Here is a 24,006-nt window from a genome sequence, read left to right on the forward strand (position 1 = left end):
GATATGCCTGGGCTATTGCTGACAGTGGCATTAAACGACATTTACATACTCAATATACTGAAGTAAAGGGAAAACGGGACAACATTTGCCAACATTGTTGCCTAGTGGTCTTTGTTGTTTAATGCAGCTCTCGGCAATATTCCAGCTAGGTGAAGCTGGTCTGTAAATAATCGAGTCTGGACCAATCAAGTGATTGACATTATGAGAATTGATCTACACAATTTGGATACAATGACATTCATCAATCGAGTCACCAAGCCCTTGACCACCTGATCCTGCTATAGAGTCTCCTCTTACGACAAGTGTGGGTTGCTGAAATCAATTCTTCATGAGTCTAGTGCACTTCTGTCTGCTACTCATTGACTGTGATGGTTGTGTGTCATCACTGTTTGATTGGACACAGTCACTCTTTCCAGGGGCATGAGCGTCCCAGTGGTCACTGGTGACACAATTACTAATTTAATATTGTGAAGCTCTGTGAGAACTTGGGTTATTTTAGGTCTTCAGCAATCCATGCTTAGATATGACCAACAGGATTGCGTGGTCGGATTCCATGACTTGGTCGATCCATGTCATCATATCCCAACTGCTCGATGCTCATGATGTCAGTCATTGGATTGCCTGGTCCAAACTCAATTATGTACTGACAGTAGTTATATTAGAGAGGAATATTGCTGAGTGCATTGTTAAACAACAAATAGAAATATTGTCAAGCTAAGTCCTGCAAATTAGCATGATTCATGTTATTAGAGCTCCGGACCCACTATCCCAATAATAAGTTTGACTTTTTTGGTTTATGTTTACGTTTTTTAGATGAAGACCATGGCCTTTTGAGTTTAGAGAAGTTGGATCGAGCCTCTCCTGATCTGTGGCCTGAACAAAGTAAGTAGTGAAGTATAGCAAAATGTTGATGTAGTCAAGTGACTGACATAGCCTTGGCTGAAATGAGTAGTTATCAGACCAAGTTATTTTAAAACTCTGTAGTTTTAATTTTAAAGTTTTAATAATCAATATAGAAATAAAGCATGAATTGATGAATTGTATCATATCAACAGGTGTATCCTGGTGTTTAGATGCATGAAGCATGGAATTAAAAGTGAGTCTGGACATCCCTAAAAACAACATTGACTCACAAGTTTTATGCACTTAACACTGCTTAGTAAGAATCTACTTTTATACTGTGCTAATCCAGATATGAATAACTTCTCAAAGTGCCATGAGAAAGAATAATGAAAATAATTAAAGTTTCGGCTCAGCTTCTAGAGGGAGGATTTCCAAGAACTTGAATACCCCGGTAATGTGAGTGAATGTTCTGTATCCAAATGCTTAACATACACCACTCTATGTTCTTGATTTCAGTTCCTGGTGTGTCTGAGTTTGCTGCCATAAAAAGTGTAAGTTTCAGTTTGTACCCTTCAGGTCATAAATAGTATTTTCCATAAGGCCACAGTAGATGGGATGCTGTGTATTCTGCAGTGTTTGACACCACTTCTGTAATGTAGTGGTAAGAGCGTCTGCCCGGAGAGTGGAAAGTTGGTGGTTCAATCCCCTGCCGTTTCATACCAAAAGACATTAAGATGTGGTATTTGTTGATATCCTGCCTTCCACTCAGCATTAAGGGGATGCAGTGTTTCCGTTTACCGGTAATTACCATTTTTTTACTGGTAAAATTAGGCTTGGACCGGTAATTCAGGTGACTGCCAGTCCCTATGGACTGGCAAATAAAGTGCAATGTACCTTAGTCTAAAAAAAATAGTCTTGGTTCTCAGGCACCGCCCGCATCATTATAAAGTTTGCCACACGTTTCCATTTAAAAAAAATTAATTAAAAATCCTTAAATATTCCAAGTCCAACAAGAGTCAAATACTGTATTCCAGTATTTTACTCATCAATGAATAGATTTATGTGTGGAGGCCTATTTTTCAGAAAACATTGCCTGAGAACCAATTCTTTTATTTTTTTAAGCCTTATAAATCTTTGTTGTTGAACAAAACATTGATGAAATTCATATAAGTACATTTTTCAGAAGTCAGCTTGTCTGTTACCATCAGGGTTTCCCCTTGTCTATTTTTATTGCAAGGAAATTATTAGAGCTGCCAGTCCACTAGAACTGGCAGTTTCAAAAGCCAGCGGGAGCACTGGGGATGGCTCAGAGTCAGTATACTGTAAGTTCAATAATCTCCAATGTGACATTGATCCCCATTTACCTCATCTCTTCAGTGATTGACTGCGAGATAATATCCATCTGCCCCAGGCCAGCTCATTGTTTGGTGTGTTGGATTGTATTGGATTGCAGTGCTGTAGTTGTTTTACGTTTAATTCGAGATTGAATGTTTTCACCATTAGCTCTTTCTTTCCAGCCCATTTCAGCTTCCGACTCTCCGCCAAAGTGGCTTGCAGAACTAGAAAATGATGACCTTGAACTACTGCAAGGTCAGTTTGTAGTGTGTAAAGTGTCTCCATACATGCCCTTGTATGGCATCAGAAGAACACTTGAGGGTTTTATAGATAGATTATTTTAATACATATGGAAAAAGACATGGGTTGGCCAGTATTATGCAGTCATCTATAGGCTGGGTAAGAATACCAGATCCATCAATATCATGATGTTTAGGGTTAGGACTAGGACTAGGCTCTCAATAGTATTACTATTAGGTCAGGGACAAGGAAAAAATGTCTTGTGGATTGTATTGTTTGTTTGTTGCTGAATGCTGCACTGAGCAATATTTCAACCATCAAAGCGGTCTGTAAATAATTGAATATGGACTAGACATGACATGAGCATCGATCTATGCAATTTGTATACGATGATGATGATGAGGCCATAATTCCTACAAATATTGTCTATTCCTCTGTACTGTGGTACTGGTAGACTACAAATATTGTCTATTCCTCTGTTCTGTGGTATACTACAAATATTGTCTAATCCTCTGTACTGTGGTACTGTTATACTACAAATATTGTCTATTCCTCTGTACTGTGGTACTGGTAGACTACAAGTATTGTCTATTCCTCTATACAGTGGTAGACTACAAATATTGTCTATTCCTCTGTACTGTGGTACTGGTAGACTACAAATATTGTATATTCCTCTGTACTGTTGTACTGGTAGACTACAAATATTGTCTATTCCTCTGTACTGTGGTAGACTACAAATATTGTCTATTCCTCTGTACTGTGGTAGACTACAAGTATTGTCTATTCCTCTGTACTGTGGTACTGGTAGACTACAAGTATTGTCTATTCCTCTATACTGTGGTACTGGTAGACTACAAATATTGTCTATTCCTCTGTACTGTTGTACTGGTAGACTACAAATATTGTCTATTCCTCTGTACTGTGGTAGACTACAAATATTGTCTATTCCTCTGTACTGTGGTAGACTACAAGTATTGTCTATTCCTCTATACAGTGGTAGACTACAAGTATTGTATATTCCTCTATACAGTGGTAGACTACAAATATTGTCTATTCCTCTGTACTGTGGTACTGGTAGACTACAAATATTGTCTATTCCTCTGTACTGTTGTACTGGTAGACTACAAATATTGTCTATTCCTCTGTACTGTGGTAGACTACAAATATTGTCTATTCCTCTGTACTGTGGTAGACTACAAATATTGTCTATTCCTCTGTACTGTGGTAGACTACAAATATTGTCTATTCCTCTGTACTGTGGTAGACTACAAATATTGTCTATTCCTCTGTACTGTGGTAGACTACAAGTATTGTCTATTCCTCTGTACTGTGGTACTGGTAGACTACAAGTATTGTCTATTCTTCTGTACTGTGGTAGACTACAAGTATTGTCTATTCCTCTGTACTGTGGTACTGGTAGACTACAAATATTGTCTATTCCTCTGTACTGTGGTACTGGTAGCCTACAAATATTGTCTATTCCTCTGGACTGTGGTACTGGTAGACTACAAATATTGTCTATTCCTCTGTACTGTGGTATACTACAAGTATTGTCTATTCCTCTGGACTGTGGTACTGGTATACTACAAATATTGTCTATTCCTCTGTACTGTGGTACTGATAGACTACAATTATTGTCTATTCCTCTGTACTGTGGTATACTACAAGTATTGTCTATTCCTCTGGACTGTGGTACTGGTAGACTACAAATATTGTCTATTCCTCTGTACTGTGGTACTGGTAGACTACAATTATTGTCTATTCCTCTGTACTGTGGTACTGGTAGACTACAAATGTTGTCTATTCCTCTGTACTGTGGTACTGGTAGACTACAAGTATTGACTATTCCTCTGTGCTGTGGTATACTACAAGTATTGTCTATTCCTCTGTACTGTGGTACTGGTAGACTACAAATATTGTCTATTCCTCTGTACTGTGGTATACTACAAGTATTGTCTATTCCTCTGTACTGTGGTACTGGTAGGCTACAAGTATTGTCTATTCCTCTGTACTGTGGTAGACTATAAATATGGTCTATTCCTCTGTACTGTGGTATACTACAAGTATTGTCTATTCCTCTGGACTGTGGTACTGGTATACTACAAATATTGTCTATTCCTCTGTACTGTGGTACTGATAGACTACAATTATTGTCTATTCCTCTGTACTGTTGTATACTACAAGTATTGTCTATTCCTCTGGACTGTGGTACTGGTAGACTACAAATATTGTCTATTCCTCTGTACTGTGGTACTGGTAGACTACAATTATTGTCTATTCCTCTGTACTGTGGTAGACTACAAATGTTGTCTATTCCTCTGTACTGTGGTACTGGTAGACTACAAGTATTGACTATTCCTCTGTGCTGTGGTATACTACAAGTATTGTCTATTCCTCTGTACTGTGGTACTGGTAGACTACAAATATTGTCTATTCCTCTGTACTGTGGTATACTACAAGTATTGTCTATTCCTCTGTACTGTGGTACTGGTAGGCTACAAGTATTGTCTATTCCTCTGTACTGTGGTAGACTATAAATATGGTCTATTCCTCTGTACTGTGGTATACTACAAGTATTGTCTATTCCTCTGTACTGTGGTACTGGTAGACTACAAGTATTGTCTATTCCTCTGTACTGTGGTAGACTATAAATATTGTCTATTCCTCTGTACTGTGGTACTGGTAGACTACAAGTATTGTCTATTCCTCTGTACTGTGGTAGACTACAAGTATTGTCTATTCCTCTGTACTGTGGTAGACTACAAGTATTGTCTATTCCTCTGTACAGTGGTAGACTACAAGTATTGTCTATTCCTCTGTACTGTGGTAGACTACAAGTATTGTCTATTCCTCTGTACTGTGGTAGACTACAAATGTTGTCTATTCCTCTGTACTGTGGTACTGGTAGACTACAAGTATTGACTATTCCTCTGTGCTGTGGTATACTACAAGTATTGTCTATTCCTCTGTACTGTGGTACTGGTAGACTACAAATATTGTCTATTCCTCTGTACTGTGGTATACTACAAGTATTGTCTATTCCTCTGTACTGTGGTACTGGTAGGCTACAAGTATTGTCTATTCCTCTGTACTGTGGTAGACTATAAATATGGTCTATTCCTCTGTACTGTGGTACTGGTAGACTACAAGTATTGTCTATTCCTCTGTACTGTGGTAGACTACAAATTTTGTCTATTCCTCTGTACTGTGGTATACTACAAGTATTGTCTATTCCTCTGTACTGTGGTACTGGTAGACTACAAGTATTGTCTATTCCTCTGTACTGTGGTAGACTATAAATATTGTCTATTCCTCTGTACTGTGGTACTGGTAGACTACAAGTATTGTCTATTCCTCTGTACTGTGGTAGACTACAAGTATTGTCTATTCCTCTGTACTGTGGTAGACTACAAGTATTGTCTATTCCTCTGTACAGTGGTAGACTACAAGTATTGTCTATTCCTCTGTACTGTGGTAGACTACAAGTATTGTCTATTCCTCTGTACTGTGGTACTGGTAGACTACAAATGTTGTCTATTCCTCTGTACTGTGGTATACTACAAGTATTGTCTATTCCTCTGTACTGTGGTACTGGTAGACTACAAGTATTGTCTATTCCTCTGTACTGTGGTAGACTATAAATATTGTCTATTCCTCTGTACTGTGGTACTGGTAGACTACAAGTATTGTCTATTCCTCTGTACTGTGGTATACTACAAATATTGTCTATTCCTCTGTACTGTGGTATACTACAAGTATTGTCTATTCCTCTGTACTATGGTAGACTACAAATATTGTCTATTCCTCTGTACTGTGGTAGACTACAAATATTGTCTATTCCTCTCTACTGTGGTACTGGTAGACTACAAATATTGTCTATTCCTCTGTACTGTGGTACTGGTAGCCTACAAATATTGTCTATTCCTCTGTACTGTGGTACTGGTATACTACAAATATTGTCTATTCCTCTGTACTGTGGTACTGGTAGACTACAAGTATTGTCTATTCCTCTGTACTGTGGTACTGGTAGACCACCATTTAAATTCATTGGAGGTATCAGTAGCGCGTCAGTAGCGCCTTAGTAGCGCCTTCCCCCAATTTAATTAAAATCAGACCTTAGTTTTTGGAGTCTCAGCGGACATGGCTTATGACTTGTCATATATTTCAAGCGACGAAATCGTGCAAAATAATTTATGAAACAACTTTCCAGTGCATTTGTCTAACCCGTGTCAACAATGGCTGCCTCCATGTCTAGCATTCGGAATCAGTCGTACCGCCCGTAACTGTCATTTAGAATACCCCGTAATTATATTTACGAGATTGCATGATTAGGAAACGTATTCTGATTGTCATTTTCACGATTTGGTAAGCGACGCTCTGATTGGTCGGATGAAAGGTCGTTCTGACGTGACCCCTAATGGGATGTCCTCAGATCTTTGTTTAGCGGTAGCAAGAACTAAGGTCTGATTTTGATGAGATTGCGCCTTCTTACCAGCGGATCCTATGCATAAAGCCTCACCTTGACTATAAATAGCCCACAATGTGGCAGTGTTTCAGATTCGAACAGTGACTGACAATATATAAACACAACTGAGTGTTGGGAGAAGTTTTTTGAAAAACATATGTAAACAAGATCACCATTTGCCCGTAAAACTTTGTATCAGCTTGAACGACAAACCTTGGATACCAGAAATGGCTCCATATCTAGATATTAGTTCATTAATTTTCTGTAGTATTATCATAAAAAATCGAATCTGCATCAATCACAGTGGGCGGAGCTTATTTAGGATTGTGCTATAAATAGCAAAGCACATGGTCATGTGTACATGTGACACATTCAATGTATTTTTGGTCAAAGAGTATTGTGTATATATTTATGGCAGCTGCACAACAACAGTTTCGGTTAATGTATAAATAGAGATTACTACACGATTGTCTATCAGATACCATTCATCTTACGAGTTGTTTCAAAACGTATCTAATGAGCAAAAGCGAGTTAGATACGCTTTGTAACAACGAGTTGTAAGATCAATTGTATCTGACAGGCACGAGTACAGTAATCTGTTTCTTATACACCCTAAAATTGCACCTTTTTAGCATCGGATCGATGCATTTTGTATATTCTCATGATCGCAGTGGCGCATTAATACATAACACCATTGCCATAAGTGATGTCGTTCCATGTACTGCTTACTACTCATAAATAATAATTTATACACTATTCATCTAGTCCCTGCAAACTGGTGACGTGTGGGTTTGAGAGCTTTATCTGTTTATAGGACTCAAAAATACCACGATACTTCCACCAGAAAGTGTGATGGCAAATGATCATGAGGTAACTGTCATTGTGGAGTTTGGCAAGGTTCACGAAATGCCCGTTCATAATTTCAAAATAAGTTGCTGATTTGCTAATCGAATACGCAGGGTTACTTCACAATATTTTGATGATACGCACAAGTTTTATTTTTGTAGCGTATCTGTAATCTTTGTTGCGTATTTGATACGCTTGGATTTTATTTTACTGAGTATTTCTGCATTTCTGATGCATATTTTACGCAGATACACAGCTTATCTGGAGCTCTGATAATGTGACCCTACACAAAAAGGTCTTCGCCACATCTGTAGATTATCAAGGCGATGATGATAATGCAAACAAGACAAAAACAAAGAACACGCTGGATGCCGAGTTATAAGTTTACACCTCAAAGAAATTACAAAATATGTACAACAATGATTTTTGTTGATTGAGGGATCGTAAATACATAAATGTGTCACATAAGTAATCAGAAACATTCTGACAATCTGCGTACTGTTATTTGTTTACCTTTTTATCTAATGTAACAAAGAGAATTAGTCAGAAATGCAGATAACTACCGTCTTCGTTGTGCGTGATTTAGCATCAGTCATGGCATCACACTTGTACGGTTTCTATTGAATTTACCACATCATTGTAATGTTTATATTTGGAAATTCATTTTAGTGCAACGATACTCTTCCCATGAATATTCTCAAACGCGGGATCGAGCCAATACATGCAACAGTTAGACGAAAGTACCTCTAAACATGCAACACAGTGTAAAATCTGAATATTTTGCTTTGTTTACATTTCAGTTTTCCGAGATTAGTGTTCGTTTCCACACCTAATATATTTCGCATGATTTCATCTAGATAATTTGTATTGGTGACAAATTTGTCTTTTGTTTCTAAAATATATGAGGAATTCAGGGATGCATGTATAGCATCTGGGTTTAAAATATACCTTATCTAATAGGCGTCTCATAACCGGCATTTTTTAAACACAATATGGCAGAACGTACACTTCGGCATTCGTGACTGCGTATTTTCCAAAACATTCTAAATGATTCTAGGCTTATCAGCGACATTTCAGAATTATCATTAGTGATTTGATACCCGTGATCACTAATATGCTATTTTTATCCCCCGCCGCGCGAAAGCGCGAAGCGGGGGATATAGTATTTACGACCGTCCGTCCGTCCGTCTGTACGTCCCACCTGTTTGTTGCCGCGATATCTCAAGAACTAAACACTGGATTGTCTTCATATTTGGAACTATGGTGTATATACAGACTCCGCAGACACCAGTCGGTTTTGGTGACCTTGATCCCATTTTCAAGGTCACAGCAGACAAATCTGCTTTTAGAGTTGGAAAACGGTGTTGCCGCGATATCTCAAGAACTAAACACTGGATTGTCTTCATATTTGGAACTATGGTGTATATACAGACTCCGCAGACACCAGTCGGTTTTGGTGACCTTGATCCCATTTTCAAGGTCACAGCAGACAAATCTGCTTTTAGAGTTGGAAAACGGTGTTGCCGCGATATCTCAAGAACTAAACACTGGATTGTCTTCATATTTGGAACTATGGTGTATATACAGACACCGCAGACACCAGTCGGTTTTGGTGACCTTGACCCCATTTTCAAGGTCACAGCAGGCAAATCTGCTTTTAGAGTTGGAAAACGGTGTTGCCGCGATATCTCAAGAACTAAACACTGTATTGTCTTCATATTTGGAACTATAGTGTATATACAGACTCCGCAGACACCAGTCGGTTTTGGTGACCTTGATCCCATTTTCAAGGTCACAGCAGGCAAATCTGCTTTTAGAGTTGGAAAACGGTGTTGCCGCGATATCTCAAGAACTAAACCTCTCGATTGTCTTCATATTTGGAACTATGGTGTATATACAGACACCGCAGACACCAGTCGGTTTTGGTGACCTTGACCCCATTTTCAAGGTCACAGCAGGCAAATCTGCTTTTGGAGTTGGAAAACGGTGTTGCCGCGATATCTCAAGAACTAAACACTGGATTGTCTTCATATTTGGAACTATAGTGTATATACAGACTCCGCAGACACCAGTCGGTTTTGGTGACCTTGATCCCATTTTCAAGGTCACAGCAGGCAAATCTGCTTTTAGAGTTGGAAAACGGTGTTGCCGCGATATCTCAAGAACTAAACCTCTCGATTGTCTTCATATTTGGAACTATGGTGTATATACAGACACCGCAGACACCAGTCGGTTTTGGTGACCTTGACCCCATTTTCAAGGTCACAGCAGGCAAATCTGCTTTTGGAGTTGGAAAACGGTGTTGCCGCGATATCTCAAGAACTAAACACTGGATTGTCTTCATATTTGGAACTATAGTGTATATACAGACTCCGCAGACACCAGTCGGTTTTGGTGACCTTGATCCCATTTTCAAGGTCACAGCAGGCAAATCTGCTTTTAGAGTTGGAAAACGGTGTTGCCGCGATATCTCAAGAACTAAACCTCTCGATTGTCTTCATATTTGGAACTATGGTGTATATACAGACACCGCAGACACCAGTCGGTTTTGGTGACCTTGACCCCATTTTCAAGGTCACAGCAGGCAAATCTGCTTTTAGAGTTGGAAAACGGTGTTGCCGCGATATCTCAAGAACTAAACACTGGATTGTCTTCATATTTGGAACTATAGTGTATATACAGACTCCGCAGACACCAGTCGGTTTTGGTGACCTTGATCCCATTTTCAAGGTCACAGCAGGCAAATCTGCTTTTAGAGTTGGAAAACGGTGTTGCCGCGATATCTCAAGAACTAAACCTCTCGATTGTCTTCATATTTGGAACTATGGTGTATATACAGACACCGCAGACACCAGTCGGTTTTGGTGACCTTGACCCCATTTTCAAGGTCACAGCAGGCAAATCTGCTTTTGGAGTTGGAAAACGGTGTTGCCGCGATATCTCAAGAACTAATCGCTGGATTGTCTTCATATTTGGAACTATGGTGTATATACAGACACCGCATCATCCTGTCAGATTTGGTGACCTTGATCCCATTTTCAAGGTCACAGCAGGCAAATCTGTTTTTGGAGTTGGAAAACGGTGTTGCCACAATATCTCAAGAACTAATCGCTGGATTGTCTTCATATTTGGTACTATGGTGTATATGGCGGGGGATATTTCGTCACTCTGTGACAAATACTTGTTCTACTTTAATTATTCGAGTAAATATCCAATATTTAGTTCTCTTTCAGATTAAATCCTCCTTAGGGCACTTATTGCATTTTCCTGGCTCAAGAAAATCTACATGACATAGTTGTAACCATTTTCCTTAATAAAAAATGTTACCACACAAAAAAGTTCGTTTTTGTGTGATATACGACCACCCTTACGGTGCCTCACCTTCCACGGCGCGTCACGCCAGGGGAAGCAACTCTCACCCAAATCACTTTTCTTATGTCATCTGACTAAGACAATCGTGCCTGTTTTTTTTCAAGACTAAAAAAGTATCAACAGATTATCGTTCGACAAGAACCATGGCTGACCAAACTGTATGTATGGTACATTTCTTTCATTGCAAAGGCGTAATACCTCGCATTGTAAAGTTATAGAGTTGTAATTATACGCCACCTTTGAATTCAAAGGCCGTAATGGCGTCCATATTGTAGTGCCACTTATGATACATGTAACACCAGGGCCATTAAAAACGGCTTCTTTTTTTTGTTATATTATACGGCTTTGGTCTACAATCTTTTCCTTTACATAAACCCAAGGTGGTGTGTTAATTATAATTAAACTACACTTACCTTTTTTACGTTTTTTTTACACCTTCGCGCGTAACACGCCCACTTTGGTGTTATAATTATACTACGACATTGGCTATTAGTATCACGTTACAAATCGCATTCTAAATTACGCCTTTGCCTCTAGTTTCACAATTTATGCACGTATCTTTCCGATCTTTCAATCGCACTGATACACTTTAAAACCCTTCCCGCCCACCTCAGAAATTACGGTCTTTTTTACAGACCTTCAAACTGTGTACGGGGTGTTCAGCATCCATTCCCTCTCAAGACAGACATGAAACCTGCCTCAAGTGTCTGGCGGAAGACGGGCATGACGATGGGTCATGCCCGATCTGTATTGCTTTCACCCCCGGGGCTCAGAAAAAAGAGACAAGTGGATCTCATGCACTTTAAGGGTCTCTTGAAGGCAGGGGTGGATATAAGATCGGCTAAGACCGTTCCCCCCCCCCCCCTCTAAAAAATAAAAAAGGTAAAAAAGCAGCAGGACGCCGCCAGTGGAGGGGTGGCGGGTGCTGGCCCGTGCACTAACAACGCACAATTCTCTCTAGCAGAGCCAGACGCATCTTACGAGGTCGAGGCTTCCTCTAGTGGATTCCTAGCCCAGAGCCAGGTGGGTTCCCTTGAACCCCCGGCACCTCGGGACCGGCCAGGCCTTTGGGCGTCCCCTTCCGACTTCGTCTGCCTCATCTCTCGCGGAAGAGTCGATTAATTTCGGCTCAGAATCGAGAGAGGAGGAGTGGATGGAGGAGGGGGGAGACGACTCGGAGAGCTCGGGAACATTTTCCTTCGCTTCCTCGTTGAGGCATGTGCGGGACAAGATTGTCCAGGTACTGCCTCAGGTGGCTGCGCCCATGCCCAAGTCGGATGCGACTGAGTTCCGCCTTCCGGGGGACGCTTTTGCTCCTAACAAGGCGCCCAAGGTGCGGCTCCGTATTCTATCCTCCCTCTGTTGTCGGTGCCCGCAGGAAGTTCGACCTGCCCGAACTTATTAAGCGGTACCCGCTTGCAGAGGATGGTGACTTTGAGGTACCGGTGGTGGATGAATGTGTTTGGACCTCCGTTAACCTGGGGGGGGGTCTTCGACCCCCAACTTGACTAAGGTCAAGCGGGCCGGCTGTTGCCCCCCTTTCCCATGTGCAGTGCGGAGTTGAAGGCTGCTTACATATGCTTCGAGGAGAAATATCGTAATGCATGCCAACAGCTCCCTGTGTCCGTACACTCCGCTTATCTGTTGGCAGTACAGAGGGAGTTAGCGGGAAAGGGGCCGGCCGACTCTTCGGAGTTGGCCGCACAACTTACGGAGGTTCACAGTCATCTTGCGAGGGACGCTATTCGTAGCTGTGCCTCGCAGATGATATGCGCAGTTATGGGCATGCGCAGGCTGTGGATGTCGGTATCCAAATACTCGGCTTCCACACGCCAGGACCTACTTGCTTTGCCATATAAGATGGGTGCCACCCTCTTCCCTGGGGCTCAGCAGGTGGTCCGAGAGTCTGAGCAATTGTATGCCTCCATCAAGGATTCTAAGGCCTTGTTGGAGGTACCATGTGTTAAACCTCCACTTGACTCCACACCTGCTTGGAAGCAGCCGCTTCCTTCAGGTAAGGGCGCCGGGAGGAGCAAGAGAGGCAGGGGCCGGGGCAAGGCAGCTGGTCGAGACCAGCAGCCTTTTCGCAGTGCCGGGAACACATTGGGTTCACATTAGCCCGAGAAGTGCCCCGGGTGGACCCACAGTCGCAAGTTATCGAACTGCCAACAGCCGGGGTCCACTGCCTCAAGCCGTATGTCCCCCGTAGGCGGCCGACTGGCTCTATTCCTGAAGGAATGGGAGACAGTCACATCCAATCCCTGGACCCTGTCCACTCTAAGGGATGGCCATTTGCCTCGGTGGAAACATCATCCGTCCCCCTTCTCCGGGATAAAGCACACTCCGGTGCCTGCTACCCGAGAGAAGGCAGAATTCCTCCGTGCCGAGGTCGACGCACTTCTTATGAAGGCTGCGATCGAACCGGTTCCCGTGGGACAGGAAAGCGAGGGCTTCTACTCGACATATTTCCTAGTCACCAAAAGAGACGAAGGGTTCAGGCCTATTCTCAATCTGAGAAGGCTGAACAAGCTCATAGAGGTACCGTCCTTCAGAATGGAGACACTCAGCTCGGTGATCTCAGCTGTCGAGACAGGCGTCTTTTAGGTCTATTGACGTTAGCCATTCTCCTATCTCCATGTACCCATACACCCCGAGTTCAAGAAATACCTGAGGTTTTCTTTTGACGGGAGGTGTTATCAGTTCAGGGTTCTACCATTCTGATCTCCGGGTGTTCACCAAGCTGATGTTGATTCCTGCCCAAGTTGCCAGGTCAAAAGGTCAAAATCCATACCTCGACGACTGGTTACTAAGAGCTCTATCGCAATCCCTGAGTCAGATAGCTACACAAGAAGTGATAGACATTCTGATCACTCTAGGGTGGATAGTCAATCTCAAGAAGTCAGATCTGAGCCCTACTCAGAATCTAGTCTTCCTAGGGGCAAATTTCAACACAGTGAGCGGACTTGTATCTCTGTCACAAGATCGCATTACCAAGGTCAGAAATTCCCCCCAGTACCTCTGATTTCCAAGGTCCTGTCTCAGCTAGCCACTCAGCCTGCGCGACTACTTGTGCTCCTGGCACCCCTTTGGTCGGCGCAGAGTTGATTTCCAGTAATACTAAGGTTTCTGGCTCAGCCTCCTGTTCTATTACCTTTTCAACCGGACCTCCTATCCCAGAACGGGGCCCTCAACCCGAATCCCAGGATTCAGTGGGTTGCTTGGCCACTGTCAGGAATTGCTCCAGAAGAGCGGTATTCCTGCACAAGTTGCAGACACAATACTGGCTTCGCGGAGGGATTTGACAATCATTCAGTACGAGGATAGATGGGCCTGCTATGCTCGCTGGTGTGTCGATAGAGGGATTGCAGATCCCTTTTCTGCAGATCTCGTAGCCGTGCTTGAGTTCCTCCAGTGGCAACTAGATGACGGCCTGGCCGCATCGACAGTCCGGGGGTACTCTACAGCTATCCCAGCTTTTCACGTCCCTGTCGACGGGGCACTTCTGGGTGCGCACCCATTAGTGCAGCGCTTTTTAGCAGGTGTGGACAGGATCCAACGTTCTTGATTGGCTGTCCGGTCCTTCCTTCTGTCGTCTCTCTCTTCAGCTGTTGAGCTGAAAGACGATGTTCCTTGTGGCGGTAACGTCCGGCAGACGGGTAGGCGACATTCATACAATGTTAGCCGATCCCGAACTAACTGTCTTCCACCAGGACAGGGTCAGTATTCGCCTGCCGGACTCTTAGCGTCCTAAGGTCGCACACGCCTTCCACGTGACTGCTCCTATTGAGCTACCTACTCTTTCACAGCCTTCCTCATCGGGGACCACTACAAGACATGCTCATGTCTTGGATGTCCGCAGGACCCTCAAGGCCTATTTCAGAAGAACTAAGGGTATCCGTAAGGATAATCAACTATTTTGCTGTTATGGCGGTAGGAAGGCTGGCTCACCTGCGAGCAAACAAACTATCTCCAGGTGGATAGTGTCTACTATTTGTACTGCGTACACACTTCAAGGCAGGGACCCCCCTACCAAGTTGAAGGCTCATTAAGTTAGAGCAGTGGCCAGGTCACAAGCGTATGCTGCGGCTCTGCCCATTGAGGAGGTCTGCTCCGGGGCTATTTGGAGCCAGCCGAGCACGTTCATCAAACATTACTAACTCGACAAACACTCAAGCAAGCGTGCTCGGTTTGGTCAGTCAGTTCTCCGAACTGGGCAAAGTTCTACATCTCTAGCCGATTGAGCCTTCGAGATATTAGACCGCCCTCCGGTTATACTGCTCAGTAACGGTCCGGATTATATCTTCTGCGGTCGATAAAAATACCAGTCCTTACTACTCGATAATACTCGTATTTGCACAAGCACTCCTTCGATTCAAGGGAACCCTCTGGCCTAGCTCTGCGCGGGTTTATAGTCTCTCGTGATCTACGCCCCTATATCACTTGTTCCAAAAAGGGAGGGGGGGGGGGTCTCGAGTTCTCGATATGATTAGCCACAAATAATGGCTCTTTCATTGTATATGGTCGACCACGCCCTGTCTCTAGCCCCCGCCTTTCAACAGTGGTGCCTCACGATAAGGTTGGTTCCATTTATTGAACTCTTTTTTATTCATTGAAATAATCAAAATATGATGTATTTATGCACGCTTGTTGCTGATGGATGCCACTTCCTAGATTATCTTTAGGAGTCTATCTTGATGCAATAAGTGCCCCAAGGAGGATTTAATCTGAAAGAGAATTTTACAAACCTGTAGAGGTTATGAATTCTCTGATGAAATCCTCCTTGGGGCACGGCCACCCACCTCCCCACATTCCGTCAGCATTAGACATATGGAAAGTGATTTGGGTGAGAGTTGCTTCCCCTGGCGTGACTCGCCGTGGAGGGTGAGGCACCCTAAGGGTGGTCGTATATCACAGTGTATCAGTGCGATTGAAAGATCGGAAAGATACGTGCATAAATTGTAGAACTAGAAGCAAAGGCGTAATTTAGAATGCGATTTGTAACGCGATACAAATAGCCAATGTCGTAGTATAATTATAAAACCAAAGTGGGCGTGTTACGCGCGAAGGTGTAAAAAACCCGTAAAAAAGGTAAGTGTAGTTTAATTATAATTAACACACCACCTTGGGTTTATGTTAAGGAAAAGATTGTAGACCAAAGCCGTATAATATAACAAAAAAAGAAGAAGCCGTTTTTAATGGCCCTGGTGTTTCATGTATCATAAGTGGCACTACAATATGGACGCCATTAAAGCCTTTGAATTCAAAGGTACCGTACACGTGGCATATAATTACAACTCTATAACTTTACAATGCGAGGTATTACGCCTTTGCAATGAAAGAAATGTACCATACATACAGTTTGGTCAGCCATCGTTCTGTCTTAGTCAGATGACATAAGGAAAGTGATTTGGGTGAGAGTTGCTTCCCCTGGCGTGACGCCATTATTATTATTATCAATTATTACACGGTCCTGTGGTTCATCAAGGGGTAGGTGAACATTCAACTGAAGCACGAGCAACTTATCAATGACTTACAATCAGAAAAGTAGTCCGTCATCATCTGACCTCAGGTCATCACCATGGAGTAGCCAATCACGGGCCTGGAATTCGATCTCACACATATGTTTGATACCAGTTATCTAAAATGGGTTTCTTACCCACAGGTGTGTAAGAAACAGTAATGATACATAAATACAAAATTTACGTTAGTTACATAAGTATTAGCGACAGTTTCAGTTCAATCCGAAAATTACAGATAGCTGTTTTGTTTTGCTCACTTGCATTCAACATTTAGATCTATACCACACAATAATCATATGATATTTATAAAACTTAAATTATTACAGATATTTTACAACTAGTGTTTAGAAAGAGGCCTAATTTCAAGCACCAGAAGTTGCGCCAATATTTCTTAGCTTGACTCCAATAGATGAATGTGTCACGAGTATCAACATAAAACACATAAGCAACTGATAAATATGTAACGAAATAAATTTGATGTTTTGACCTACATTAGGCCTATTTAGATAATATTGTACTTACGATAAACGAAAACTCCAAATTACATATTCCACGACAATTTTAATTATGGATTTTCTTTTCTTTCACATAATTTTCACACACGAAACTGAGTTTGATCATTAGATCCACACTTGTCCCATGTATTTTTTGTCTGGTGGATTAAGATACACTTCGCGTAAAAGTTTTAAAATACAATCTGGCATCACTTCCTGTTTTGTCCACACCAATCCTTCATCTGCTGCTATGTTTAATATCCGTTTCTTCAAAACCGAGTATCTACGATCTCTCCAAACACTTCGTCAAAAACACAAAGAAAAAAACACTGTTGAAATCATTGATTGCTGAAGACTTTTCCAGGTTGGCACTTGCACAGTTGTTCAAAGTGCCAAAGTTCGGCAAAGATGATTTCCCTATCCATGCTTTCGCTGTCTGAGCCAATGACTATCCAGAGATTGGACACACGGTCGGCTTTCACACAATGGAGGTCCGACGTTCCCTCATGCATTGGCAGCTCTTGGCCTCATGGTGAGAGCTCTGTATAATTTCCTGCCATTTCTCCTTATCTAATAGGGAACATTCAATGTTGGCTGAAGGATTCCACGGAGAGTATGCTCTTCGAATTGTATCATGGGGCTGCTGGTAGACATGATCAGTACCAAAACATGAAGATTATCACAAATGTCTCGATCGAGTGGACATTTGACAGAATCGTGATATGCTTCCAGATATGCAGCTCTCAGAATAATCGTTCACAGGACATGACCAGGCATCACAAATATGTTTATCAACTTGCTCCTACATTAGCCACGCCACATAATCTACACAGAACTTGGAAACACCACTTGTCTGTCCAACATACTTTTCACAGTGGATCATCCATGTGTGGAGCGTGAACCTCGTTTCCGGCAAACTGGATTTGAGGTTACTGCACAGGGTGATTTTAATGTCACATTTCAAGAACTCGCTTACTGTATACATACTCGACTTTACCAGACTTGACGCAAGCCATATGGTGTATTTGTACAGATTTGTCTGCAGGCTTACTTGTATGTAATGCTGCAACCACTTGATTCGACGCCTGTTGCTCCATCAATGGGATGGAGTCACTAATTTCGGAAGACCTCCAATGCCCACAGGCGGAGTTACGAGGAACCACCTTCATCCTTACCTCGATATAAGAACTGAAGCACTTACACGATGCTCAGGGAATGGAAACGATCACCTTACTTCATATGGTATGATCTTTCAAACACAAGAATTATATATATTTTCGGCCTTATCCACGAGATACAGCGTTAATTTTTATAATTCTTCCCACAACCGTTACGTCAACCTCCGATGACAACACTCAGAGTCCCTTCTTTGTCACCTCTATATAAGAACTGCCTCGGTGATCGGTTAGGGAGTGCATTTATTCAGACTACATAGGACACGATCAGGACTCACATCACTTGGTGGACAGTAGAGTTGAATGTCTTAGGAGGTGTGTCCTTAACAGAGCTGTCCCTACCGTCACACCTATTGGTAAACTTATCTCTGCAGGGTTGGGGTGCGCATCTAGAGGACCAGACGGCATCAGGGCTGTGGTCCTGTACACGTGGCACATAAACAACCTAGAGTTGGAGGCGATCATACTGGTGATAACACATTGGCAGGAGCGCCTTTGAAACGCCCAACTAGCCTTTCCACCGACATCATCACGGTGGTCTGGTACCTGTGGAATCCGGGACAATTCACACTCTTTGCTCAAACAGACGTTGTGGATCGACTGGGTCTGCGCTTCCTGGTCAATCACATACATGGTTGTCGAAATGTGCTGGCCAGACGGAGTTGAAGCTCCACCCAGAGGCTTTCAATCTTGTATGTCAGAGCCTAGGTAAACCCAACATCGACCTATTTACCACACGACAAAACTGCCAGCTCCAAACCTACGTCTCTTCTGTACCGGATCAGCAGGCATGGACGGTCGTTGTGCTAAGCTTTCCTTGGGAATGTTTAAGAGCGTACGCTTTTCAACCCTAGTACTTCTTCCAAAGATGGTGCAAAAGATAAGGGCAGCCAGGAGCCTTGCTGGCTTGCAAAAGGGTGTTTTGTAGATCCAAGAAACCTTGCAGGAAGCAAACCACTACCTCTCCCGGGGTGGCCCAGCCTACTAGTGCATCTGCACAGCAGGTGACCACAGCCTACGCCAGGCATCTACACGTCTGGTTCACTTATAAAGAGCCCTAGGCAAGAAAGGCTATTCAGCACAAGCGGCTAAGGCCATTGTTATGGCACATAGACCTTCGACTCGAGGCCTTTATGATGAGTGGCTATCATTTGAGACCTATTGTAAAGAAAAGGCTCAAGATCCCACTATAACCTTGCCTCAATTCTTGGCCAAGTATCTCTTACACCTGCATACCAACATCACTTGAAGGATTGCACCATTACCACATAATTGGTAGCTTTAAATTCAGTGTTGGCGGTGTCCGGAAGATAGTAAAATGACCAATATACAGGAACTGCAAGCTCTTACACTCCTTTAGGCTTGAGGATAAGAAGGCCAATTTTTATTCCATTGAGTGGGACCTGAATGTGGTTCTTTGATGTTTGTGGGGAACTCGATCATTTGAAACCTTCTGTAAGGCAAAGAATCAAGATCCCACAACAGTGTTGTCTCAATTCTTAGCCGAATACCTCCGACACTTGCATACCAAAAGGCACTAGAAGTTAGCACCATTACAACGTATTTGGTAGTGCTTAATTCTGGAGAATCGCAAAATGACTAAGGTCTCGGAACTGCAGGCCCTACTACACTCTTTCAAGCTTGAGGATCAGAAGGCCAATTTTCGTCCCCCGGTGTGGGATTTGAATCCGGTACTTTGAGGTTTGCGTGGCCCCCCCCTTTGAGCCCCTCAATGCTTCCTCATTTGATGACCTCACCAAGAAAACAATATTTCTCTTGGCTTTAGCCAAAATCACGTGAGAACCTTGATTACGAACATGAAAAAGTTTGTAAAATATCTGTCAACACCGAGTTGACAGTACACTTTTGCAAATCCTGCAATCGACCGAAATCTGCATGGCAGTTCACAAACCGGATGTCTAGTTCGATTTTGATTGGACTATGCATAGACTCATTAGTCAAGCCAAAACATACGAGGGCTGAAAAGTAATAAGCCTAACTGTGAAAGACCCGTACCAAGTCGATGGTTTTCATTTATTTCTCCACATAGTCCCCTTCCAGGTTTACACACTTTTGCCAGCGATGCTGCAAGGCCTGGATGCCGGTCAATAAGAAATTTTCTTCAGCCACCCTAAAAAAATCATTAAAGGCCGGGGTTCAAGCCTATGCACAAAGGGGGTGTGGCCACAATGTATGGTTAAAACTGTCTTTTGGTGCAAAGCAAAGCAGTAGTCAAATACATTCGATGAAATATCACAAAATTGACTTACCAGTTAATGATGATATTCAGCCATAGTACACAGAAGGATGTTATGAAGACTTACTATGAAAAAATATGGATTCAGATAGTCTACAAAACGTACAATTTGGAAAATATTTCCTCCTTATTGTAATCCAGATTTGAATTTGCCACTGTATCAGTCAGGTGACCAGAGGAGGTGTGTATCCATAGCAACATGTCTGCTAGTGGAGGAAAGATTGCCATTCAAGGTTTCATATTTCACTTTCTCCCCAGACAGTGAAACTGACCCCCACCCCCACTCCCCCTGTGCGGGAGTGTAATCTGTTTTGACACTGACACCAACAAGAACATTTGATTCTCCCATGAGGGGGTGATATTTGTTTGGTATCTATGTGATCATTACCAACACTTCAACTAGTTAACTTTCATTCTATTTGATGGTTAACCTTTGTTGTACTAAATTCTTTATAATAACCTAAATTTCACAAGACCTTAATAAAAAATATACCAATCTCCTCTCCTCAATGTACCTCTCCAACCCATACCCCCCCAAAAAAACCAATGAACCTGGCTTTGTTTTAGCATGCGATCACTTCAGGGTCTGACCACTGCTCATTGACTCCAACTATCTGAATAAATTGGACATCTCTTGTTTTCTACCATACTGATTTCCTCACATGATGGATCCAAATAAGCGACCTGCTCGTTTCACAATTGAAGTACCAGGTGATCATGAAGTCAAGGAAGGTATTCTTCAAAAGCTGAAACAGGTGAAAGCTCACCTGAAAGCAGAGACCAGCAAGCCTGCTAATAATGCTGATGTTCTGGACCGGGTATTATCGTATTATCTCCAACATCATGGCCTGACTGCCCCGGAAGATCCACCAGTGACACACCTGACAGCTGGACCAGGTGACACTGATGACAGATTTTTTGTTATATCTGAATCATCCATGAAAATGTGCCTGGATGTAGCAGAAAAGCATGGACGAAAATGCTCCAACAGATTGACTGTGGCCCAAATCAGTTATCGAGGCCATGTCATGAAGATGAAAGTACGCTGCCGCAAGTCACACCAGTATCGTCTGGTGTCCTCACCCTACCTCCCAGACAACAAATTCCTGGTGAATGAGAAGATTGGACATGCTTTTTACAGCTGTGGCATGTTACCAGTCCAATACAGCAGGTTCTGTTCAGCTGCAGGGATTGGTAATCTCTCACGGAAGTATAGAGAAGGACAGCTTACCACTTATAAGAACTGTGTTCAGACAGAGTATACGGATTCCTGTGAAACGGCATTGTTAGAAGAAGTCGCTGGTTATGAAGATTTAGATGGCATAAATATCATGACAGATGCTCGGCATGGTTGGCGGAAAAATGCCAAGGACAGTAGTGTTGTGGCCATTGGTGACCACACACACAAGGTGTTAGCATGCCCACATATCACTAAACAGATCGATCCTGTCTCTCAGAGACATGAAAAGATTGGAACTGTACAAATCTATGATTACCTAGAAGAGAATGATGTCCGTGTTAAAGTCCACACACATGACAGAAATTTATCTGTTAATAAATTCATTCGGGACAGTGGAACTACAATTAACCAAAACGACACATGGCATGGTGTAAAATCGGTAGCCAAATCTCTTTCTGCTGTATCCAGTGGGCCAAAATATAAGCATGGCAGTACCTGGCATGAGCAGCTGTCTGACAAAGTACAACCTGTCACAACTCACTTTCATCATGCCATTCGGAATTGTTATGGTGACAGTGATTATCTGAGATCTTCCCTCTTAAATGTGATCGAACATTATAAGAACAATCATTCAGACTGCAATCCTTCATCTAGATGCAAGAAAGATCCAAACTATGAACCATCACGTATCGTGCTCACAAGCAAGAAAGCAATCTCATTATTGAAAGGAGTCATTACAAATAGTCATTTTCAAGTACCCAGATGACTTCAATTTGGCCAAAGATACATTCTATGTTGAAAGTTTCAATAATGTTATGGATATTTTTCAAGATAAAAGAATCTCATTTTCTGACAGAGTGTATGACATGAAGTCTCAATTAGCTGTTTGTCACTGGAATGAAAATGTTGATAGGAGCTTCACTTCCAGTGGCATTCAAGGAATCCAGGTGCACAGAGATGTCGCAGGAAGAAGAATTACAAATCTGTCTCCTACAATTACAGGGGCAATGTATGGAGCAGATATTTAGGCAGATTATTTTGACCTGAACCAATTACTTCTTGCCAACTGATAGACAGATAACATATTTTCTCTTGCTGACACTTTTAATTGCTGCCTTGTTTATGACTTTACTGTCAACTATAAATTATCTCCAGTGTTACTTCATGGTAAAAGTCTTGAGAAAGCTGTGAGAAACATTATTACATCAAGACACAGTGAACATGGAAGTTGGAGAAGATAGACTGTCTCTCACATTGATGGTAACTCCTTTGCAGCGAGAAACCATTTACAGTTTATTTCATCACCACAACTGGGATATAATAGAAGTTCCTCACTCCGAGACAACAACACCAGTTACAACTGTGCCGGTTATTAATGACCCTGAGGATGACCCCGAGTTTATGATCCAACAGGGAGCTGATGCAGATGAGTGTCCTCATTGTTTATGCAAACCATGCATAACGGACTCTAGTAATAAGCAAATGTGGTGGGAAGAAGACATCCTTCAAGACAATGTTCATAATTCTGAACTAAGAAAGGGACATTATAAGAGATTTTGGACTATGCTTCTTCACCGAGGTGTATGGAGGGATGCACGTTATCACGAGACAGGCATTAGAAAGACATGTGAACAGACATCACTTGGTTTGGAATGGAACCCGACACAAACGTGACCTGATGCCTGATTGTGTTATAGTACTAGTTCGGACATGGCTACCAAATCCACCAAATAAACCATATTTGGGACATACCTGGAATTGATGCTACGACTATGTATTTGTTATGTTTGCATCGGTATGTGGAATACGCCCTTTCAATAATTGTGTTTCTTCATTGTTTATGTAGTATTATATTGATGTTATTGTTAATAATGTACTCTCAATTACCATAACAAGGTTATCTATTAATGCCATTGTTGTAAAGTTAGAAAGATCAAAAGAACTTTAACAATTGTGCTTATAGTTCATTTAAATGATGAAGTGAGCGCCTGTAACACATATTTGTTGGTTGTAAACAATATATATAAGAACCTATAAAGGTACTTTGCCGTGAATTAAAATGTGTAAATGAATAATGGATGATCTTTCGAGGAAACCTTGACATTTATGTTGGGCACCTCCTCCCTGTTGCGGATACTTGACACACTGAGAGTGAGTGAGTGTGTGTGTGTGTGTGTGTGTGTGTGTGTGACTGACTGACTGACTGACTGAGTGACTGAGTGAGTGAGTGTGTGTGTGTGTGTGTGTGTGTGTGTGTGTGTGTGGAGTATAACTGAAGTG

General features: G+C 42.2%; 1 protein-coding gene across 1 annotated transcript in view; it reads left to right on the plus strand.

Moving 5' to 3' along the window:
* Nucleotides 1–24,006, plus strand: part of LOC124141988 (protein lin-52 homolog) — a 30,419-nt gene that overhangs the window by 514 nt on the left and 5,899 nt on the right. The window contains exons 2-4 of the mRNA XM_046510209.2: nt 814–882; nt 1,360–1,394; nt 2,361–2,433. Of these exons, the coding sequence (XP_046366165.1) occupies nt 814–882; nt 1,360–1,394; nt 2,361–2,433 (177 nt within the window). The remainder of the gene's footprint in view (nt 1–813; nt 883–1,359; nt 1,395–2,360; nt 2,434–24,006) is intronic.

The sequence above is a fragment of the Haliotis rufescens genome, unplaced genomic scaffold (genome assembly GCF_023055435.1).
Source record: "Haliotis rufescens isolate VD_foot unplaced genomic scaffold, xgHalRufe1.0.p SCAF_3, whole genome shotgun sequence".
NCBI lineage: Eukaryota > Metazoa > Mollusca > Gastropoda > Lepetellida > Haliotidae > Haliotis > Haliotis rufescens.